The 22,259-nt window shown below is 42.8% G+C and overlaps 1 protein-coding gene across 5 annotated transcripts in view; it reads left to right on the plus strand.

Annotated features, from left to right (window-relative positions):
- Positions 1-22,259, plus strand: part of TNR (tenascin R) — a 745,794-nt gene that overhangs the window by 676,194 nt on the left and 47,341 nt on the right. For 4 of the 5 annotated variants that reach the window (XM_060774408.2, XM_067467655.1, XM_067467653.1 and 1 more), the window contains 3 exons: positions 6,395-6,658; positions 8,561-8,827; positions 18,344-18,463. In XM_060774408.2, the coding sequence (XP_060630391.2) occupies positions 6,395-6,658; positions 8,561-8,827; positions 18,344-18,463 (651 nt within the window). The remainder of the gene's footprint in view (positions 1-6,394; positions 6,659-8,560; positions 8,828-18,343; positions 18,464-22,259) is intronic. The other variant, XM_067467656.1, reaches the window with a different exon arrangement.

Here is a 22,259-nt window from a genome sequence, read left to right on the forward strand (position 1 = left end):
ATTTGGGTGATGAATAAAAGATAGTGCAGCCCCTCACCTTCTATTCAGTGCTGAATGTGAACTAGCTGAAATATACAGAGGTACAAATGTTTCTAAGGCCCTTATTTGTGACAATTTAAACACCAGAATCCATTATTGTCAATAACTGCCATCTAGTTGACTTCAAGTTATGATGACCCCATGACTGAGAAACTTTATCAACAATTCTGCTCATGTCTTGCAGACTCAGGGCTGTGGCTTCTCTTATTGAATTAATCTATCTGGAATTAGACCTTCTTCTTTTCCCATTAACTTGTATTTTAACAAGCATTTTGTCTTTTTGTGTGAGTCATATTTTTCATGACATGTAGTGACATAATAAAAAAGACTAGACTCCATGGGCTGTGGTTAAAAAACCAAACACATCACATATTGGCCTTAGTTCTTCCCATGTAGGATCATAACTAGGACCTTGTCATCATGGGAAAAATAATATCTTGTGTGGTTTGTTGTAGGTTTTTCAGGCTATATGGCCATGTTTTAGAAGCATTCTCTCCTGATGTTTCACATGCAGGTGAAACGTCAGGAGAGAATGTTTCTAGAACATGGCCATATAGCCTGAAAAACCTACAACACACAAGAGATTCTGAGGATGCTTGCCATAGATGCAGGTGAAACATCAGGAGATAATGCTTCTAGAATATGGCCATATAGTCTGAAAGCCTTACAACAAACCACACAAGCGGTTCTCAGGATCCTTGCCATAGATGCAGGTGAAACATCAGGAGATAATGCTTCTAGAACATGGCCATATAGCCTGAAAAACCTACAACTAACCACACAAGAGGTTCTGAGGGTGCTTGCCATAGATGCAGGTGAAACATCAGGAGAGAATGCTTCTAGAACATGGCCATATAGCCTGAAAAACCTACAACAAACCACACAAGAGATTCTGAGGATGCTTGCCATAGATGCAGGTGAAACGTCAGGAGAGAATGCTTCTAGAACATGGCCATATAGCCCAAAAAACCTACAACAATCCAGTGATTCCAGACATTAAAGCCTTCAACAATACAATATTTTTGTGCTTCTAGCCAAGCAGTCAAGATTTAGAGCAGGCTCAAATCAAAATGGTAGGCATCGGCCTTTCCTAATCATACTATTTGCAGTTGAACTGGACCAGTCCCTTAGCTCAATTAAAGGCACTTAGCTTGTAGGATGCTAACAGATGCAGCTTACGCATTTGCACTGTATGGTGCACTGATAACATTGTTTTTCCTCCAGGAACTATTTTTCATCAGTTTGGATTTGAATTGAAGCCTGAATCAATTGCAACTGATAAAAAAAAAAACATTATGAAGGAAAATTTGAAGGCTAATTGCCAGGATCTCAAGGATTGTTAAGCATACTTGGAGGCTCCTTGGAAACCTTCAGAAACTGCTGGAAAGAAAAGATTGCCACATCTTTGTGTTCAATTTAATAGGGCGTACTAGGGTTTTTGTTAAAGTTGCTTTCTGGGCAGAGATTGTAATCTCTGGTCCAGAGAGGCTGATTTTAACAGGCATCATATCTTGAACTCTGAATGTTGGCAATACAGTGTTCCCTCGCTACTTTGCAGTTCACTTACCGTGGACTTGCTGTTTCACGTATATACAGTAGATAGATAGATAGATAGATAGATAGATAGATAGATAGATAGATAGATAGATACGAGGGGTATTTTTTAAGTAAGGTCCGTTTGAACATAAGTACACAATGAAAGTTTATTTCAAAAAAGTAAATTTATTTTCCGAAAGTACATACTTCACTTTATTTTTCGACATAGTTGCCAAGTTTGTTCAAACACTTATCATACCTCTGAACCAATTTTAAAATACCCTCTTCGTAAAAACTTGCTGCCTGCTCCGATATCCAAGAGTTCACTTTAATCAAAGAAGGGCGACCAGAGCGGTCCTCATCATGGACGTTGTCACAGCCATCTTTGAATTGTCGTACTCACTTACGCACTTTGCTTTCACTCATAACAGTATCACCGTACACTTCACAAATCTGTCGATGAATTTCTGCAGCAGGCAAGTTCCTTGCTGACAAAAACCGTATCACTGAGCGAACCTCACATGCGGAGGGTGAGTTGCTAGTCTTAAACATTTTTAAAGCACAGAACAGAACCGTACAGGTTAGCTACAGAGCGGAAACTGAGCACAGTTGTTCCCGAGGCATGCTGGTACACAACGCACGCGCTCGTTGCGGTATGCGCGCAAACTACTAGTGTCTACAACAAAACGGACCTTACTTAAAAAATACCTCTCGTAGATAGCGAGGGAACACTGTACAGCCCAGCGGTGACCAGGAGGAAGGAGGTAAACAGGACGAGGAGGCGGCTCTTCCTCCCCCCTTGCCCTGTTTACCTCCCTCTTCCTCCTCATGGTCGCCACTGGGGCCTCTTGCCACTGCTTGGGCCCCGCGACACCTCCATCAAGAGGCGGCAAGAGGCCCAACGAGGATGAAGAAGTTGAAGGTAAAGAGGGTGAGGAGGGAAGGGGAGGGGGCATCCCTATTTCATGGTTTTTCACTTATCGCCGGTGGTACTGGAACGTAACCCCCACAATAAGTGAAGGAACACTGTATTGGCTTGCAGGCAGGCAGTATTTTAACTCTCCTTATGTTTTGTGTGAAAAGAAACAGGTGGTCGGTTACTTGTTTGTTTGTTTGTGATATCACCTCAGCCTGGCATGTAATATAAAACAGTAAACATGTTTAAACAGAGTGAAATCATACTATATAAAAACAAGACAGTGAAAATCAGGCAAAACAGTTTTAATCAACGGGTTATCATTTTGTGCATCCCTGTGTGCAACCAGGGCAAAGAGGAACAAATAGCTGTGCCAAAACCTCTACTGTTGTTGTTCACAGTGGGGAAGAACGTCTTAGACTTCTTTGCCTCTGCCTTGGAATAAATTGCAGAGGTACAGATAGGTAAGGATGCTTTTGTAAGGCCTCCAATACACAGGAAGGGGGAGGCAGATAAAGTTTGAAAGATAGTTATAAAGACCAAACCAACATCGTTGTCTCTCAGTAGAGAAAATCTGTCAGATTTTATGGACACATTAGCATGTTGGCATTTTGCACACGGAGAGGTATTTACAGCTAGCATTTAAATGAAAATGTAAACAGCATTTGCCTTTATGTGATATTTGTACAGTGATTACAGCTGGAAATATCAAAGTTAGACTTAGGAGAATCAATGCTCCAGAATTCTAACACATTGCTCAATCATTTATTTTCTGCATTAGTTTTCGGTCACCACTTATAGTATCTGACTATCATAAGAATTACTAAATCCAGAATATCTGTATAGGACTGGTTCAAGGATCATTTGGAGATACCAAAAATGCATGCCCCTTTATTTTAAATGACATAGGGCAGCAAGAAGACAACAGCAAGTCCCGACTGCTAGGTATGCCTCATTCTTTGGGCTCCCCTGTCTCCTGATACTTCTGCTTTCTATCTCTATGCTTCTATGATTATGTGATTCTACCTTCAAGGCACAAGGTAGAAGAAACTGGCTATTGGCCTCCCCAGAGGTTGTAGGAAACCAAAGAGTGTGGTGCACCTGTCAGCCAAGGTTTGCCCTATGCCATTTTTGATAGGGACTTACAAGCCTCACTCATATTTGTGAAGCTTAATGCAGAGAGACTGTGACTGAATGGCAAGGCATATAAGACCCTATTAAAAATAGTGTAGGGTGACAACAAGTTCCACCAGTTGCTCTCTTCTGCCTTATGAACAGAGGCGGCTCTAGGTAATTTTCAACGGTAAGCAAACAGTATTTTGGCGCACCCCCCCCCCCTCCGAATCAATCACTGATATATATTTTCTGTTTGTCGTGGGAGTTCTGTGTGCCATATTTGGTTCAATTCCATCATTGGTGGAGTTCAGAATGCTCTTTGATTGTAGGTGAACTATACATCCCAGTAACTACAACTCGCATATGTCAAGGTCTATTTTCCCCCAAGAGCGCCCCTGGGCAAAATCAACTATACTGCAAATGCTTACTTCGCGTAATGGGTTGAGCCACCCCTGCTTATGAAGGACATGGCCTTTAGCCTTCAAGTGGGTGGGTGGCATGCTCCCCACTACAGATTCAAATGTAATGTTGTGTACATTCGATTCTATGGTGGGTTGAAACTGTGGGTCATGAGCCATTGTATTCTTTTCAAGAAGAAGAGAGACTAAGGAGGAGATAAAAGAGCCCACTTGTATTTTCAGATACTCAGAGTGGTTACTGAAAACTAACACAGAAAATAAATGATTGAGCAATGTGTTAGAAGAATCAATGTTTATTATTTATTATTTATTTCGGACATTTGTATCCCATCCTATCTCGACCTCCGCAGAGGGACTCAAGGCGGCTAACAAAACGGCACCGCATAGTGCCCACAACCAAAAACATAAATATGCAATTTAAATAACAATAGAACAATATAAACAGTGCTGGTTTAAGTCATCGTCGTCCTAGGGGCAGTCAATCAATTCCGCAAAAGCTGTCGCGCCAGCAGGTCAGCCCAATCTGCAAAGGCCTGATCCCATAGCCAGGATTTCACTTGTTTCTGAAAGGTCAGGAGGGATGAAGCAGATCTATTTTATTTTAACTCGTTATTATATGATGTTTTTAGATTGTACTATTAGCATTGAATCCTTGCTGTAAGCCAGTCTGAGTAACTTTACGGAGGTTGAGAAGATTGAGATATAAAAGTTTTAAATAAATAATAACTTTAAATAAATCTGATTTCGCTTGGTAGGGCGTTCCACAGTCGAGGGGCCACCACAGAAAAAACCCTGTCCCTTGTCCCTACCAACCGCGATTGCGATAATGGGGGGACAACAAGCAGAGACTCCCCAGTTGATCAAAGGGCCCTAGGTGGATTCTAAAAATTCTAAGTCTAACTTTGGTATTTCCAGCAGTAATCACTGTACAAATATCACATTGTATTATTTTCAAGAAGGAGAGAGACTAAGGAGGAGATAAAAGAGTCCACTTGCATATTCTCATAAGCTTCATTCTTGCATAGTGATATATAGAGGTTTACATATCTTATAACCTAATTCAGTGGTTCTCAACCTGTGGGTCCCCAGGTGTTTTGGCCTACAACTCCCAGAAATCCCAGCCAGTTTACCAGCTGTTAGGATTTCTGCGAATTGAAGGCCAAAATATCTGGCGGCCCACAGATTGAGATCCTCTGACCTAATTGAATTTTCATCAGTAGAGGCCCTTTCACACATGGAGTCTCCCATCTCAGTCAGCTTTAGCAGCTGCTCAGCAATTGCTGGTGTTTTCCACCTGCCATTATATAGAACATAACACATCCTTTAATGGGAAATTACACCATTACCAGTTGTTTTATTTTTGCATTGTTTACTACTGTGTGGGGAGAAGGTTCTGTTGATTTTCCACATCAGGATCCAAACTTCTTTTGTCCAACCTGGGTGATGGTAGAGAGAGAAGGCAACAGTAACCATGAACCCAGACTCCTAAAAGTATGAGCCAATAAACCCACTTCTATAATAGCAGAAACAAAGAAACATTTCAATCCAACTTCTCATCCCTAGTTCACATATAGTAGAGTTCAATGTATTGTCGAAGGCTTTCATGGCCAGAATCACTGGGTTGTTGTAGGGTTTTTTGGGCTATATGGCCATGGTCTAGAGGCATTCTCTCCTGACATTTTGCCTGATGAACCAACCTGGACACAGCATTCTATTTGAGAACACAGAAATGCTGGACCACTCTCACAACCACCATGTCAGACTACACAGAAAAGCCACTGAAATACACAAGCATGTGGACAATTTCAACAGAAAGGAGGAAACCATGAAAATGAACAAAATCTGGCTACCAGTATTAAAAAAAAACTCTAAAATTACAACAGCACAACAACAGAGAGGAAACAAACAAGGACATCTAATCACCTCTCAACAAAAGTTTGCTCCAGGCACTGTCAGGCCATTATATACTAATCAAGGTGGTCAGTTGAAACATTCAGATCTAGCTCCAGCAGACAAGAGTCCTTTGTCTCACCCTGGTCATTCCACAGATATATAAACCCTTTTTCCTAGTTCCAACAGACCTCACTACCTCTGAGGATGCTTGCCATAGATGCAGGCGAAACGTCAGGAGAGAATGCCTCTAGACCATGGCCATAAAGCCCGAAAAAACCTACAACAACCCTATAGTAGAGTTGTTTCAAAGGGAAATTTTCTTCTTGATCCAAGAAAACCTCCTTCATAATCCAAGAAGGATTCATTGTTCCTTTGAATTGCTTGGCTATGTAAAATTCTAAACACAAACATACACACTCGAGTTGTTTGCCACTGTTACAATGTTCCCTCTTAAAATCTCCCCCTACTGCCACAGAACTCGACAGTCCTCATGATCTCATAGTGACAGCATCCACGGAGACATCCATTTCTGTGTCCTGGACGAAAGCCAAGGGCCCCATTGATCACTACCGAGTCACCTTCATCCCTGCTTCAGGAATGGCATCTGAGGTTACCGTTGCCAAGGACCAGTCTGAGTTTACATTGTCAGACTTGGAGCCCGGGACTGAGTACACTATCTCTGTCATTGCTGAGAGAGGCCGCCAGCAGAGCCTTGAGGTCACAGTGGATGCCTTTACAGGTACTGCGGGTTGTCTCAGGTTATTTGAAGATCTGGTGCTACTTTCTGCTGGTTGACTAGACCACATTAGGCGGGGCATGGGAGATACTGGATTGGGTTCTTCATTTAAAGCAGACACAAGGACATGCAACTTAATAAATCCCATCTAGTTGCTCTGGTGATCAGAAAAATGATGCTAAGCCATGATGCAACGAAAGGCAGAGGCAGTATCATTTTCTGAATCCACTAGCATCCTGAGTGAATAGTAATTTCTGCTTTGCATGTTTGAGTTGAGGCTGAGCAAATAGTGGAGGAAAAAGCAGAGCCCATAATCTCCAAAGAAGCCAGGTGGGCCTGTTAATTGACAAAAGAAAACCCAGGCAAACAAGTTTGACAAACAGGCCTCCCAAGACATATCTGCTATGCCTATAGAGTAGGTAAGTATGACATTTCCCAGAAACCATGTGCAGAGCCAGCCCAAGCAATGCTGACTGCTTTGGCTGGAAATCAGTCCTCATTGTAAGATCCTTGTTGTGCACTTCCACTGTAGCCCCTTCTTCCCACTTCCCCACTTCTTAAGATCTACACATACACTCTGTCTCTCTTTTGTAGGGGAGGGAATCAGTAGCAGAAAGGTGCTTACTTTCTAGAAGAGACATGGGCAATTTTGGGGGGGGGCACAATATGGGGTAGGGCGAGCTGGGCTGGGAGGGAGAAGAGCAGGGGAGGCCAAGGTCAATTGACATGGGCGGGGGTTGGCACGGGGGGGGGGAGTTGTCGATTGGGGCAGGCTGAGAGGAAGAAGAGACAGGCTGCTACTGAGAGCTCTCTAGAAAGCTCTCGGAAGCCACATGTCTTTGCCTCAGTCCTCCTGTCAGCCTGGGGCCATGGCGAGCTGCCATGAGGCAGACGAGGTTAGGAGGGAAGAGCCCAAATGGCCGTGTTCGGCCCACAGACCTGGATTTGCCCAAGCTTGTTGTAGAAAGTTAGTTTTTGGAAGATATTAATTATTGGCTAGGGCGGGCTGGGCTGGGAGGGAGAAGAGCAGGGGAGGTCGAGGTCAGTTGACATGGGAGGGGTGGTTGGCACAGGGTGGGGGGGGGAGTTGCCGTGAAGGGGGTGTTTGGGGCAGGCTGAGAGGAGGAAGAGACAGGATGCTACCGAAAGCTCTCAGAAGCCACGCGTCTTTGCCTCAGTCCTCCTGTCAGCCTGGGGCCATAGTGAGCTGCCATGCCCGTATGCTGAGAGGAGGGGTGAGGCAGATGAGGTTGGGAGGGAAGTGCCCAAATGGCAGTGTCTGGCCCACAGACCTGGATTTGCCCATGCTTGTTCTAGAAAGTTATTGGAAGTTATTAATTATTGGCTAGGGTGGGCTGGGCTGGGCTGGGAGAGAGAAGAGCAGGATAGGTCGAGGTCATTTGACATGGGAGGGGTGGTTGGCATGGTGGGGGGGGGGCAGTTGCCGTGAAGGAGGTGTTTGGGGCAGGCTGAGAGGAGGAAGACACAGGCTGCTACTGAGAGCTCTCTAGAAAGCTCTCGGAAACCACGTGTCTCTGCCTCAGTCTTCCTGTCAGCCTGGGGCCATGGTGAGCTGCCATGTCCATATGCTGAGAGGAGGAGTAAGGCAGACGAGGTTGGGAAGGAAGAGCCCAAATGACAGTGTCTGGCTCACAGACCTGGATTTGCCCATGCTTGTTCTAGAAAGTTAGTTATTGGAAGTGATTAATTATTGGTAAATGCTTTCAAAGCTAATTTCCTCTTTCTTTCCCCTTTGCTAACAAGAAACTGATGGGTTAGATTACTCCCTGACTGCTCCTTTTGCAAATACTTAAGTGTGCACTACTCACTTGCACTCCATGGCTGGGAAAGGCCTGGCCTATCTTTTTTAGGCTTGCAGCTTTCTTTCTGCATTCTTATTTTCAGGGTTCCGACCCATCACACAGCTTCACTTTTCTCATGTGACTTCCTCCAGTGTGAACATCACTTGGAGTGATCCCTCCCCTCCAGCAGATAAGCTCATACTGAACTACAGCCCCAGAGACAAAGAGGAAACCAAGCAAGTGATGCTGGATCCAACCAAGAGACATGCTGCCTTGACTGGTCTGCAGCCCTCCACAGAGTACATGGTCTCCTTGGTGGCTGTACATGGCCCCGTCAGCTCTGAGCCCATTATTGGCTCCATTGTAACAGGTAAGAGGAAAAGGGCTCTTTCTCATACCATGATAGTTTGCTGCCTATTTTTTATGTTTTATTGACCTTGTTACGATTGTATATTTATGCGATTGTTTTTAATTGCTTTGAATGTTTTATGATGTTTTGGGGCATTGAATTTTTGCCTCTGTAAACTGCTTTGAGTCACCAGTGGCCTGCGAAAAGCGGTAGACAAATATAGTAAATAAATAATAATAAATAAATACAAGTTCAAGTTAGTTGCTAAAACTCAGGATGAATGTTTGTTTGAATGCAGGACTTCATTCTGTCTATTTTAACAAGTCACATTTGGCCCAAACTTATTTAACTCGGCAAAAAGAGAGAAAATGGGCTAATCTACTCTGACCATGTAATGCAATAATGAAGCTCGCTAGATAATACACGCTGCCCAACCTGCAACACAGGTTAATGGTTATTAAGGGGATAAAGTGCATCAAGCAAAGTCAGAAAAAGACCCTGAATACGCATCACGAGCCCCAAATATAAATCACATCACACAGTAAAATCGACTCTACAGGATGTGAAACGCATTGTAGAGATCCAGAACTGAAATGTGTGGGCAGTGGGAGGGGGGGGGGGGGTATCGAAAAATGTCCCATGGGGAAAGCTGCACAGCAAGGCAGGGAGAGTTGACCCTTTTGGACAGATAATGGATTATCTCCACTGCTAATGGTCACTTCCCTTCTTATTTCCACATCTTATGCCTCTGGAGTGCTGGTGCACATCTCATCTAGAAAAGGGGGGGGGGGGACAACTGCACACTGTGGATTCTGGAACTGGTTTGGGGCTGCCTTCTGTGCTTAATGTTATCACGTTCCTGGCTGCATATATATATATTCCAGATATGAGCCTAATCATCCGCACAATTAAGCCAGTTTCTCCCAAATGATCAATCTAGATGAGTTTAAGGAGGAAGTAAATACTTGCCTTTCCCAGTAGGGTCAGATAAATAGCCAGCTTCTGCAGCCTCTCCTAGTTTGTCTTTTTTCCCCATTAATAACTTTGACTAAACTCTGATATTGCTTTATCAGATATACTTCAATTTTAATTCAAGAACGTAATAGACACCCAGCTCCCATCCCCACCTTCTTTTTTCGTTTTGCTTTCTTTAAGTTACTGAAATTCAAAAATATAAAGCATAGACAAATACAAACAATAGGTCTCTGGATTTGTGGGCTCCAGATCCACAAATTCAACTTCATTACAGATCACCACTTCCCATATTATTAAATGTCAGTGATGTGAACACAGATGCACCAAAGCCTAAGGACCTTATTGCATTGGGATATAATCTGTTTACATCAGTTGTTGTTGTTCATTCGTTCAGTCGTCTCCGACTCTTCGTGACCTCATGGACCAGCCCACGCCAGAGCTCCCTGTCAGCCATTACCACCCCCAGCTCCCTCAAGGTCAGTCCAGTCACTTCAAGGATGCATCCCATATTTTTAGGACAGGATGCATACTGTATTAAGATAGGATACATACTCTCCTCATCAGATACGGCCACCAGGCTGTTATTGAACTAGAAAGAGATTTTAATTAATTAATGTGATTTAATGTTTTGAATGTATGTAATTACTGGATTTTATTATGTATTTTATTATGTGTACATTGGAGGCATCAAATTATTGCCACCTAGAAGCCACCCTGAGTGTCGTCATCGTCGTAGTGTCCCCGTCCCCGTCCCCCCCGGGAGGGGGGTGTTGAGAAGGACAGGGTACAAATATCTTAAATAAATAAATAAATAAATCACACCTAATTATTATGATTCTTATAATTTGAAAATACTGTGCTTTGACTCATCACACCACAAAAGGCTGGCTCCTCCCAATCCATTCAAAACACCTCCTACACCTTTTAAACAGTTTTTTTCCCCTTAGATTGCACAATGATGCAGCCTCGTAGTCCCAAAGTGCTACTAATTAAAGTTCTTTCAAATATTAACATTCTCTTACACATACAGATGCAAAGGGGGGGGGGGGGAGAGAAACGGATTTCAGTAAAAACATTTTTTAAAAATAATGAGGTAAAACAGCAATTAGCGATTTCATAATCTTGGAGATCTTTCCCTTTCGACGTCCAAAGCAGAAATAGTCTGTGGTCATCAGACTCTGCCCAGGGATGATAAATCATATTGTTGCTAATGGGATGCTGACAGATTTTTGTATCACGTACAAAAACAGCACTTCAGAATCCATAGTATTTCAAAAAACATGATTACAATTCTGCCTGCAAAGAATCCGTTTCTGTGACGCTTTGCAGACAGATTCTGATGGAATATAGACGGGATGGGGCAAACATCATGTGATGGGACCCATTCGAAATCATTCTCAAACAGTCTCAGAAATTGAGTATTACCTAATGTGATAAGGTCCTAAGTTTGAGGTGTCAGTTTCAGCTGCTGCCCATTCAGTCGATTTCTGTTCCTGAGCTCAATATTTAGGAGGCAGTGCCAGAGGATAGACTTGAGCAGATTCTAGGAGTAGCCCTTTTGTTATGCAGAGATTAAATATACCCTGAATGAAAGATGAACTACAAGTAACTTTTCAAAGTTCTGATCCAGGTATATAATAATAATAATAATAATAATAATAATAATAATAATAATAATAAACAACCTTTATTTATGCCCCGCTACTCCCGGAGGACTCGGTGCGGCTTACAAGAGGCCGAGCCCAAATACATCAATAAAACAACACAGCAATACAAACAATCAATAAACTCATAAACAAAGCAATAAACAATAACAGTAACACCACGACGCATTAAAAACCTGTGGCAGGGCCAAATGTAAAAGTTAAAATTTTAAAATACTGGGCATGACAAGGTGACATATAACTGGGATAGGTATTTGGAGAGAAATGGAGCGAGCAGACAATCCTAGATCATTAGTAAAGTGCAATTAAGGACATGTTGCTTAGGGTTCCTTATTCCTTATTCCTTATTCTGGGAAGGCACACTGGAACAACCACGTTTTCAGGCTCCTCTTAAAGACTGCCAGAGTTGGGGCATGTCTAATGTCCTTGGGGAGCGAGTTCCAGAGTGGAGGGGCCACCACCGAGAAGGCCCTATCCCTCGTTCCCACCAATCGCGCTTGCGATGGAGGTGGGATCGTGAGCAGGGCCTCTCCAGATGAATGAAGAGATCGTGTGGGTTCGTACACAGAGATGCGATCACGCAGGTAGGCGGGTCCCAAACCGTTTAGGGCATATCAGCAGGCATATTGACATATCAAGCAAGATCCAGCCCCCCCCCCCCCAACCCAGCTATGGAACTCACTACCTGGTGAGATTGGGCAACCCCCAACCTATCAGCCTTTAAAAAAAGAGCTAAAGACTTGGCTTTTCTGATGTGCCTTTGGAGAGTAACCATATATTCTATTTTTGTTGTTCCACCTACACTGTTTCTCCCCATATTGCACTTTCCCTCACCCTATTGAAAGTTTAACTCCGCTATTCAGTCCCCTATGAGCTCCTTCCCTACAAATTGCAGTTTTCATTGCTATCTCATCCAGAGTTTTATCATTTTATGTCATACATTTGGCCCGCCCACTGTGTTTGATTTTCTATTATGTTATTTTGAATTATTTATTTTATTTTATTGGTTTATTTTTTATTGTGATGTTAGTTTGTTGTTTATATTTTATGTTGCTGTACTATATTGCTGGGCCTGGCCTCATGTAAGCCGCTCCGAGTCCCCTTTGGGGAGATGGTGGCGGGGTATAAAGTTATTATTATTATTATTATTATTATTATTATTATTATATTGACATATCAAGCAAGACAAAAATAGGTGGAAATCTATGTCTGTGTGTGATCAGACAACACATTTTCCAGCCAGGCATCTTGCAAACTCCAATGGCTTGTCCTTCTAGTAATACCTTGCTTCAGTCTGGGTATTGACTGGATTAAGGGGATTGTTAGTTTCATGTCTCACCAGGCTATAAATAATGTGCTGCACCTCACTACCACCAGCAAACAGACAAATTCTACAATGGCACAACAGGTTCCAAAGTTCCTTTTTTCCTAGCCAGCTCATTTGTCCTGGCCTGCTGCTACAGTAATCTTCCCGTACTTCCTTCTATTGTCTCAGTGCAGTGTTTTGCTTTTAGACCATAACTAATTCCAACTGCCGTACCAGGCAATTATATACATATGCACACTGTGAGCCTGAAAATCTACAAAATAGCCAAAAAGACGGATTTGTACAGTGCATATTCATTCTGAAATCCCCCGAAATGCCAAAAACATGCTTCCAGCTGAAGTATATGAAGCAAATAGAAGCCTATCCTCTGTAAGGTTGTATATCTGCTTCACATGGTTTAGCATACAGAAAGAAAACATGACAGAGAGAAGACTAAGTTAAAATGTTTCTCCCTGACATCCGGCTTTCTACATGCAGCTATAGGCCTATAGACATGTCTATCCGTCATCTAGGTTTCCCATCTTGTGGGGAATACTACAGAGACGTATCTTGTAGTAATGCCACACCAGTGAGCCAGATCAGCTTATTCAGGATCCTCCAAACCCTCCAAAATCACTCAGGATCCTATGGATTCTGTCTAGAACATAAATAGAAGGTAGGGAGTATTTTACACTATTGCAGAATAACTCAACACCAACTACAACCAAGATCTAGAGCAGAGGTGGGCAAAGTGTGTCCTCTAGAACATGGCCCTATAGCCCGAAAAAACCTACAAGAACCTTGTGTCCTGGATGCTATTTTGGTCAAAAATGCAAAAAAAAAATCAACTCCAAATCGCTTCATAATAACCTTTGTGCTGACACGGACTGGGCCTATAGCAATTGTATTTTAAAACAGGACGTGCTCTTTGTGCCCAGCGGGACGCCAGGGTGCCTCGGCTGAGAGGCCCTATGGATTTTCCTAAACAAAGTCTTTCGAAACTTGGAAAGTTTAACAAAGTTCTTTATTATTGCTTAGATCTTCAACAAAACACACAAATTCTTCTTAACTTGTCCACAAAGGACAGTCAGCTTGCTTCATGAACTATTTCTTTATTTTACAAGGAAAACCCTCTGACCCCTCCCTGGGCAATCTATCTTTAGACTGGCTGGCATGGGGCCTTACTCCTGGTTCCAATTTGCTTTTTGGGTACCCGAGTAAACCTTACCGGCCAAAGCTTTAGAGATTTTCCAGCTGGAGACCTTTGGATCTGTAAAACTGTTTTCTTCAGAAGCTTTAGGGCTGTCTTCCCCAGAACCCTGGGGAAAGGGGCGGAACTAAAGAACTTAACCATGATAGGCAGGTGGCTGGCCCTATGGCTGCAGCCTGGAAGGAACCACCCAATTACAAATTCATGGCCAAAACAAACACATGCATAGGAAGGAAATTTAGGCTTCTGGTACAACTGTACCAGCACAACCTTTGTTGTTGTTCATTCGTTCAATCGTTTCCGACTCTTTGTGACCTCATGGACCAGCCCATGCCAGAGCTCCCTGTCGGCCGTCACCACCCCCAGCTCCTTCAAGGTCAATCCAGTCACTTCAAGGATGCCATCCATCCATCTTGCCCTTGGTCAGCCCCTCTTCCTTTTTTCCTTCCATTTACCCCAGCATCATTGTCTTCTCTAAGCTTTCCTGTCTTCTCATGATGTGGCCCCAAAGTACTTCATATTTGCCTCTACTATCCTTACCTCCAGTGAGCAGTTGGACTTTATTTCCTGAAGTATGGACTTAATAACCTTAGGTTCAGGATAAAATTTTGGTTTTTTCCACCATCAAAATATTCCAAAATGCCCTCTAAAAGCCCAGGAAGAGCTCCTCCAGAACAGTGGAGGAGTATTACGATCTCTAGTGTGAGTCCCCAGTGGCACAATGGATTAAACCCTTGGGCCGGCAGGACTGAAGGCCACCAGGTCAAAGGTTCAAATCTGGGGAGAGTGCAGATGAGCTCCCTGTGTCAGCTCCAGCTCCACATGCAGGGACATGAGAGAAGCCTACCACAAGGGTGGTAAAACATCAAAACATCCGGGCATCCCTGGGCAACATCCTTGCAGACAGCCAATTATCTCACACCAGAAGTGACTTGCAGTTTCTCAAGTCGATACTGGCATGAAAAAAAGGATCTCTAGCACTGAAAAAGAGTGAAGGCAGAAGCTCATATCTTTGTGGCTCTAACTCCAAGGTTTGTTTGTTTATTACTGCCTGATAACTACAGTTATAACTACTGATGGGTTACTGAAGAAGCTTTCTTGAACATATTGTAGATTCTGTATTTTTCCTTCCCTCTGGCCCCAATGGAAGAGGCATCTCAGGTGCACATGCAGATGCTATGGGGAAGGATTGCCCCTTCTGCTCTTAGAACCGCTGCTGGAATGTTTCTTCTAATCACAGTCCCTTTGTGGTGTCAAAACCAGCTCCTTAAATGAGGAATGAAATGTATAATCATGTTAACTGCCTTGCCAATTACTATGATAAATGAAGCAAAGCCATTGATATAAGACCTATACAGATGCACACACAATTATGTTTTGGAGCACATTTTAAGGTCTTCTTATCAATAGTGACAGCTAGCAGATTACTTTTGTAAAAAATGGCAAAATTCTAGAGAGTAAGCTATCACCATGGCTGAAAAGTGACACTGTGCAGAACTGCTGTGTCTGCCATTTTGGCCTTAGAATTTAATGTGCCTGTCAGTCATCTATCAAAGTGATTATTTAAGTAGATTTATTTATATCAAGCTCTTCAAAAGATGCATCTGCTACCACCATGGCCTTTTCTTGGTTGTGTGATAGTGTCTTGAATAAAACATAACCATATATTTGCATGCGCCCCCAAACTCAAGGAAGGTTGACACTAGAAGAAGCATGGGGCAACCAGCATCAATCTGCCAGTCTCCGTCTATACCAAAAAATTCACTTGAACCTCCTCTCTTAATAGAAATTGAAAAGCTTTGTATCCACATTCCCTAAAAGTCCTTTTCCAAATGTCTGAGCAGAAAGCCATTGCAAGATTTATTTATTTATTTATTTATTTATTTATTTATTTATTTATCGTGTCAGGGCAACCAGTTAATTATATTACATTTCTAACAGAACAAAGCAAACAAACAGAGAAAATACAAAATGTGCGAGTTTGGTAGTTGATTAAATGTCCTTTGACCAGTATCTGGTCACTTGGAGTGCTTCTGGTGTTGCTGCAAGAAGGTCCTCCATGGTGCATGTAGCTAGGCTCAGGTTGCATTGCAGCAGATGGTCAGTGGTTTGCTCCTCTCCTCACTCGCATGTCGAGGATTCCACTTTGTAGCCCCATTTCTGAAGGTTGGCTCTGCATCTTGTGGTGCCAGAACGCAGTCTGTTCAGCGCCTTCCAAGTTGCCCAGTCCTCTGTGTGCCCAGGGGGGAGTTTCTCATTTGGTATCAGCCATTGGTTGAGGTTCTGGGTTTGAGCCTGCCACTTTTAGACTCTTGCTTGCTGAGGTGTTCCAGCGAGTGTCTCTGTAGATCTTAGAAAACTATGTCTGGATTTAAATCGTTGATGTGCTGGCTGATACCCAAACAAGGGATGAGCTGGAGATGTCTCTGCCTTGGTCCTTTCACTATTGGCTGCAACTTCCCGGCGGATGTCAGGTGGTGCGATATCGGCTAAGCAGTGTAATTTCTCCAGTGGTGTAGGGCGCAGACACCCTGTGATAATGCGGCATGTCTCATTAAGAGCCACATCCACTGTTTTAGCATGGTGAGATGTGTTCCACACTGGGCATGCATACTCAGCAGCAGAGTAGCACAGCGCAAGGGCAGATGTCTTCACTGTATCTGGTTGTGATCCCCAGGTTGTGCCAGTCAGCTTTCGTATGATATTGATTAATGAATACATAGCTATCCCAAAAATAATTAGAATGGGGTTTTTCACACAGTGCAGAAGGGCCAGGAAAGGAAAGTGGTGGTTGAGGCAGGTGGAGGGGGGCAGGCATACTGTTTGACCGTCCTCAGTTGAGTCTGTTGCGCAGCAAGCAGATCTTAGCCACGTCCCATGCACAAGACACACAAGAGTAGAAATGAACAGAAAAATCTTTACTCTTAATAGCAGAGATGAAATACAAACTTGCAATGTTGCATACAAAAAACAGTGCAAGAAACTTACATAGTCTTTGTAAGTAACACAAAATAAGGCATCTTCATATTAAGTCAAATCAGAAAACAAAACATAAACCTTGAGCAAGCAGCTATTCCACCATAGCTTCCTTTAGAGTAGCATAACGACTTTTCTCCAACCTGCTCCTCATTGTCTATTCTAATAAAAAGTATCAAGTTAGATCTATATTGCGAAGTCTGTTGGCTTGATCTCTACCATTTATTTCATTAAGTCATTTTACCTATCTTTATATGTCCCATTCTTTTATTGTACACTGCCTAATATCACTGAGATGAATTGATTGATAGATTCATAATTTCAGTTTACCCATTTTGTTTTCCCACTGGACTGATGGATAACTAGCAAATAGAGGGAGAAAATGCGGAGGCAGTGACAGACTTTGTATTTCTAGATGCAAAGATTAGTGCAGATGCAGACTGCAGCCAGGAAGTCAGAAGACGTTTATTTCTTGGGAGGAGAGCAATGACCAATCTTGATAAAATAGTGAAGTGTAGCAACATCACACTGGCAACGAAGATCCGCATAGTTAAAGCAATGGTATTCCCCATAGTCACCTACGGATGTGAGAGCTGGACCATAGGGAAGTTTGAGCAAAGGAAGATAGATGCTTTTGAACTGTGGTGTTGGAGGAAAGTTCTGGGAGTGCCTTGGACTGTGAGAAGATCCAACCAGTCCATACTTCAGGAAATAAAGCCCAACTGCTCATTGGAGGGAAGGATATTAGAGGCAAAGATGAAGTACTTTGGTCACATCATGAGAAGACAGGAAAGCTTAGAAAAGACAATGATGCTGGGGAAAATGGAGGGAAAAAGGAAGAGGGGCCGACCAAGGGCAAGATGGGTGGATGGTATCCTTGAAGTGACTGGATTGACCTTGAAGGAGCTGGGGGTGGTGACGGCCAACAGGGAGCTCTGGCATAGGGTCACGAAGAGTCAGAAGCGATTGAATGAATAAACAATAACAAAGTTCCCACTGTAATACAAATTATGGACCTCATCCCATGGGGGGGTGGAAAACAGGGGGCATTGTCTTCTTATATAGAGCAGTAGTTAGGTTCTCAACCTGTGGATCCCCAGGTGTTTTGGCCTACAACTCCCAGAAATCCCAGTCAGTTTACCAGCTGTTATATACATATCAAAACACTCTTTCATACCAGTGTTTAGTCAAATATTAATAAAGCATAAATTTCCAGTTTGCAGGACTACATGCAGAAATCTCTTATTCTAACCATTTAACAATATCAACAAAGGGTCAGAAACCACTTGCTTTTTCATGAGAACATTATGTTTATGTACCATTTCTCAAAACCAAATCACTATCTTATATTTCCACCATTTGCGGATTTTTGACAAGTTCTTTATTTTGTACATTGTCCCATACAGGGATCGATCCACCTAGAAACCTAACTATTGAGAATGTGACTACAGATTCTGTGACTTTCCACTGGGCCCCTCCTATTGCATCCTTTGACCACTATAGGATAGCCTGTAAATCTGCTCAAGGTAAGTGCTCCACAACACAAAGGTTTATGCGGAAATGCTGAGCTTCATCAGTCAATACTAAAAGTTATTTAAACTGGGAAAAGGGAAGTTTTGGTTAAAAACAACTAAGAGTTTTGTCACTAGAGGGGCTGGCTGTTCATAATGATTTTGAAAAGGGCTACTCCACACTGGCCAAATGCCTTGAGATGAGGCAGGAACTGTAATTATTGGGAGTGGTCTGTTAAGTTGAACCAGTATTTTTCTTATGAAATTTAAAAATAATATGAAGGGATTGTGGATATGCATGCAAAGGCAGATGCTGAGTACATGGAGGGGGTGGCAGGGTGGTGGGAAAAGGAAACCAGATATACACTAGCACTTAAACATATATTAAGTGGGAGAAAAGAGTAGATGAAAAGAAACATGCAAACTGGGGCACTGCTAAACTCTGCTGCAACACCCAATACATTTAGGGTACAACTAGATGCAAGAGCAAAAATAAGCTCTTACAGGCTGTGAAATCTTGAGCTTTCCTGGAATTGTTGGTCAGGTTGGAGCAACCCAACTTGTCACTCAACTTGGGAATAATGGAGCAGGCGGTGCAGTAGGGGAAATGCAGTACAGAATAGGTAAAGGGGCAATACAAGAATTTATAACCTTGGAAAACCAGTAGCTTCCTCAATCTGCTATCAAAGGCAGGCGACTGGTGGTAAACTGTTCCTTTCTTTCTTAGGGAAATCTTCTGACCCCTCCCTGGGCAATCTTTCTTTACTTTGCTGATGTGAGGCCCCTACTCCCAGCTCCAAGCTACTTTATGGATAGCCCAAGTGGTCCCTTACCAGACAATGGTTGCTGTAGATCTGCCAAGCTGAAAGGTGTCCTTTAGTTTACTCCACAAAGGCTGTAGGAACTGTCCTGTTGCCCCTGCAAAGGCTGGCTGTATTCCCCCAGCAAAAGCTGTGGAACTATCATTTTACTCCCCCAGCAGAGCTGTTAGAAGTGAAGCTTTTGTGCAGGTGGGAAAGAGAATCCCATACGTCCTGCTGTTAGGCTTCAAACAGTGAGACTGAACAAAGGTCCTCCTTTGCCTCCAAAACCCTGGGAAAGGGGGTGGGTCTAAAGATTCTAACGATGATAGACCAGTTGCTGGCCCTATGACTGCAACCTGGGGAAGCTACCTGATTGCAAAAAGCATGGCTTAAATAAATTAGCACAAACTAGCAGTGCAAGAAAAAGAAATTCAAATCTCCTGGCACTGCTGTGCCAGCACAGTGAGTAGATTAATAGGTACCGCTCCAGCGGGAAGGTAACAACACTCCATGCAGTCATGCCAGCCACATGACCTTGGAGGTGTCTACGGACAACGCCGGCTCTTTGGCTTAGAAATGGAAATGAGCACCAACCCCAAAGTCAGACACAACTGGACTTAATTTCAGGGGAAAACCTTTACCTTTACTAAAAGGACTAGTTGAAGCAATTTCAGGACCACCCGATAATCATCTTTGAGAATTCCTGGAGAACAGCATGTCAGAATTTGGGTAATATGACCGTTTTGTCCCAAAAAATAAAGGCCTACTGCATTACAGATTGTACTTAAACAGTACTTTGTTTAACCAACAACAGGAACAGCCTGCATAGACATCAGTGTCAGAACTAAGCATCTGACAACAGATTTATAAAAGTTCCTGTGTGTAAAAAATTGATTCAGGAAAAACACTCAAAATGTATATTTGTTCTTGGATCATGAATCCCAGCTTTTTTTTTTTTTTTCAGATTCCTACCTATTGTAAAAGGTTCAGTTCCCTTAATCTCATCCAACTTAGTATAAACAAGTCATCTGTGACTTTCTCCATCCCTTTATTATTCTAGCAAAATGTTCGGGCAAGTGATACACCTCTAACACACACACACACACCGTGTTTTGAAGATCAGAACATTTGAAGATGGGTTCTCTTCTCCGTGCTCCCAATAAATGTCAACATGAGACATACCAATGTTGGGGTGTAAGAGTCATAGCACAGGAGAAGTTCCAGCAAACTGGACTTGAAGGCAAATGTCCCTATTTTCAAGAAGGAAAAAAGAGAGGACCCAAACAATTACCATCTAGCCTGACATCAATACCAGGAAAGATTCTGGAGCAGATGATTAAAGAAATAAACTGTAAGCACTTGCCATACTCACAAAAAGTCGGCACAAGTTTGTCATGCCAGATTAACTTTATCTCTTTTTTGAAAGAGTTACAAGCTTGAAAGATGACGGGAATGCTGTAGATAGATCATATCCTGATTTCAGTAAACCCTTTGATATAGTCCTCTATGACATTCTACCAAAAAAGCTAATCAAAAATGTGCTAAATGGGGGTTTCTTAAACTTTTCACCAATTTGAGAGGAAAAGCTAATACCCCAGAGGACAGGATCAGAATCCAAAATGACCTTAACACATCAGAGCTGGGCCAAAACTAACAAAATGAATTAGAACAGGGAGAAATCTATAGTACCACGCGTAGATAATAAAAATGAAATGCACAAACATAGGATGGGTGACACCTGGCTTGAAAGAGATCTTGGAATCATAGCAGAACGTGTTCTGGAACAGCTGTTCCAGGAGCTCCAATTTTGTTTGCTTTGAATTAAATGTTGCTTTGCAATCCCAGGCTTGGGATTTTGTAGCAGGATGGCTTCCTGTTATAATTTGCATTCATAGGACAAGCCACCTGTCAATAACAGTTAGGTTCCCTGGTCCCACCCCCTCTGGGTTTTTTGGAGGGAAGGGGCCATTTTTCAGTCAGTCTCAGCAAAGGAAGTCAATGCAGAGCATGTATACAGATGTCCTCCTGTGCAAAGGCTTCGTCCCTTAAGACTTCCCGGGAGAGAACAGTCTTAAGAGCCTCTAAAGATTCCCAGCCTTACAGCCCTGAGGAATTCCGGAGGGAATAACAGCTCTAATCGTCAAGATCTCCAGCTAAGTGACTACAGGCCTGCTGGTACGTCTGCTCGGTTCTGAAACGCAGTTCAGCCGGTAGTGGATTCAAATCAGTCAGGTTTAGGTTCACAGTAGCCTGGGAGGAGCTAGAAAGGGGAATTTTCTTTTTGAACAAAGTTATTGAAGATAGTGCCTGTTCCCTGTGGACAAGTTTGAGAGAACTGGTTTCTTTACCAAGAAAGCTTTACTATTCCTGTTTGTTCATCAATAAAAGACTGTTATATTTAAGCTCAAGCCTCCTAAAGACTGTTTAATGAGGGAAATTTCTCTAAAGGCTCCTTTTCGGGGGCCCTGGCTTCCCGCTGGATTCAAGCCATACATCCTCTTTTAAAGGCACTTCATTTTAGGTCCAGCAGCGACAGAACAGAAGTCATGGTCCCACTCTATTCTACTTTCGTCAGACCTCATGTGAAATATTGTGTCCAATTCTGGGCTTTATAATTCAAGAAGGATGTTGACAAGCTGCAAAGTGTCGAAAGAAGGGCAACCAAAATGATCAAAGATCTGGAAGCTAAGCCCTATGAGGAGGGTATGTTTAGCCTGCAGAAGAAGATTGAGAGGAGACATGATCACCATGTGTAAATATTTGAAAGGATATCACAATGAGGAAGGGGAAGCTGGTTTTCTGCTGCTGTAAAGATGAGGGCACAGATCAATGGGTCCAAATGACAGGAAAAGAGAATCCACCTAAACACTAGAAAGAACTTCCTGATGGTAAGAGCTGTCTGACAGTGGAATATGCTACCTCAGAGTTTGGTGGAGCTCCTTCTCTGAAAATTTTAAAGGAGAGGCTGATGACCATCTGTCAGGAGAGCTTTATCTGTATTTTCCTGC

Source organism: Anolis sagrei, chromosome 4 (assembly GCF_037176765.1).
Source record: "Anolis sagrei isolate rAnoSag1 chromosome 4, rAnoSag1.mat, whole genome shotgun sequence".
In the NCBI taxonomy this organism is placed as follows: Eukaryota; Metazoa; Chordata; class Lepidosauria; order Squamata; family Dactyloidae; genus Anolis; species Anolis sagrei.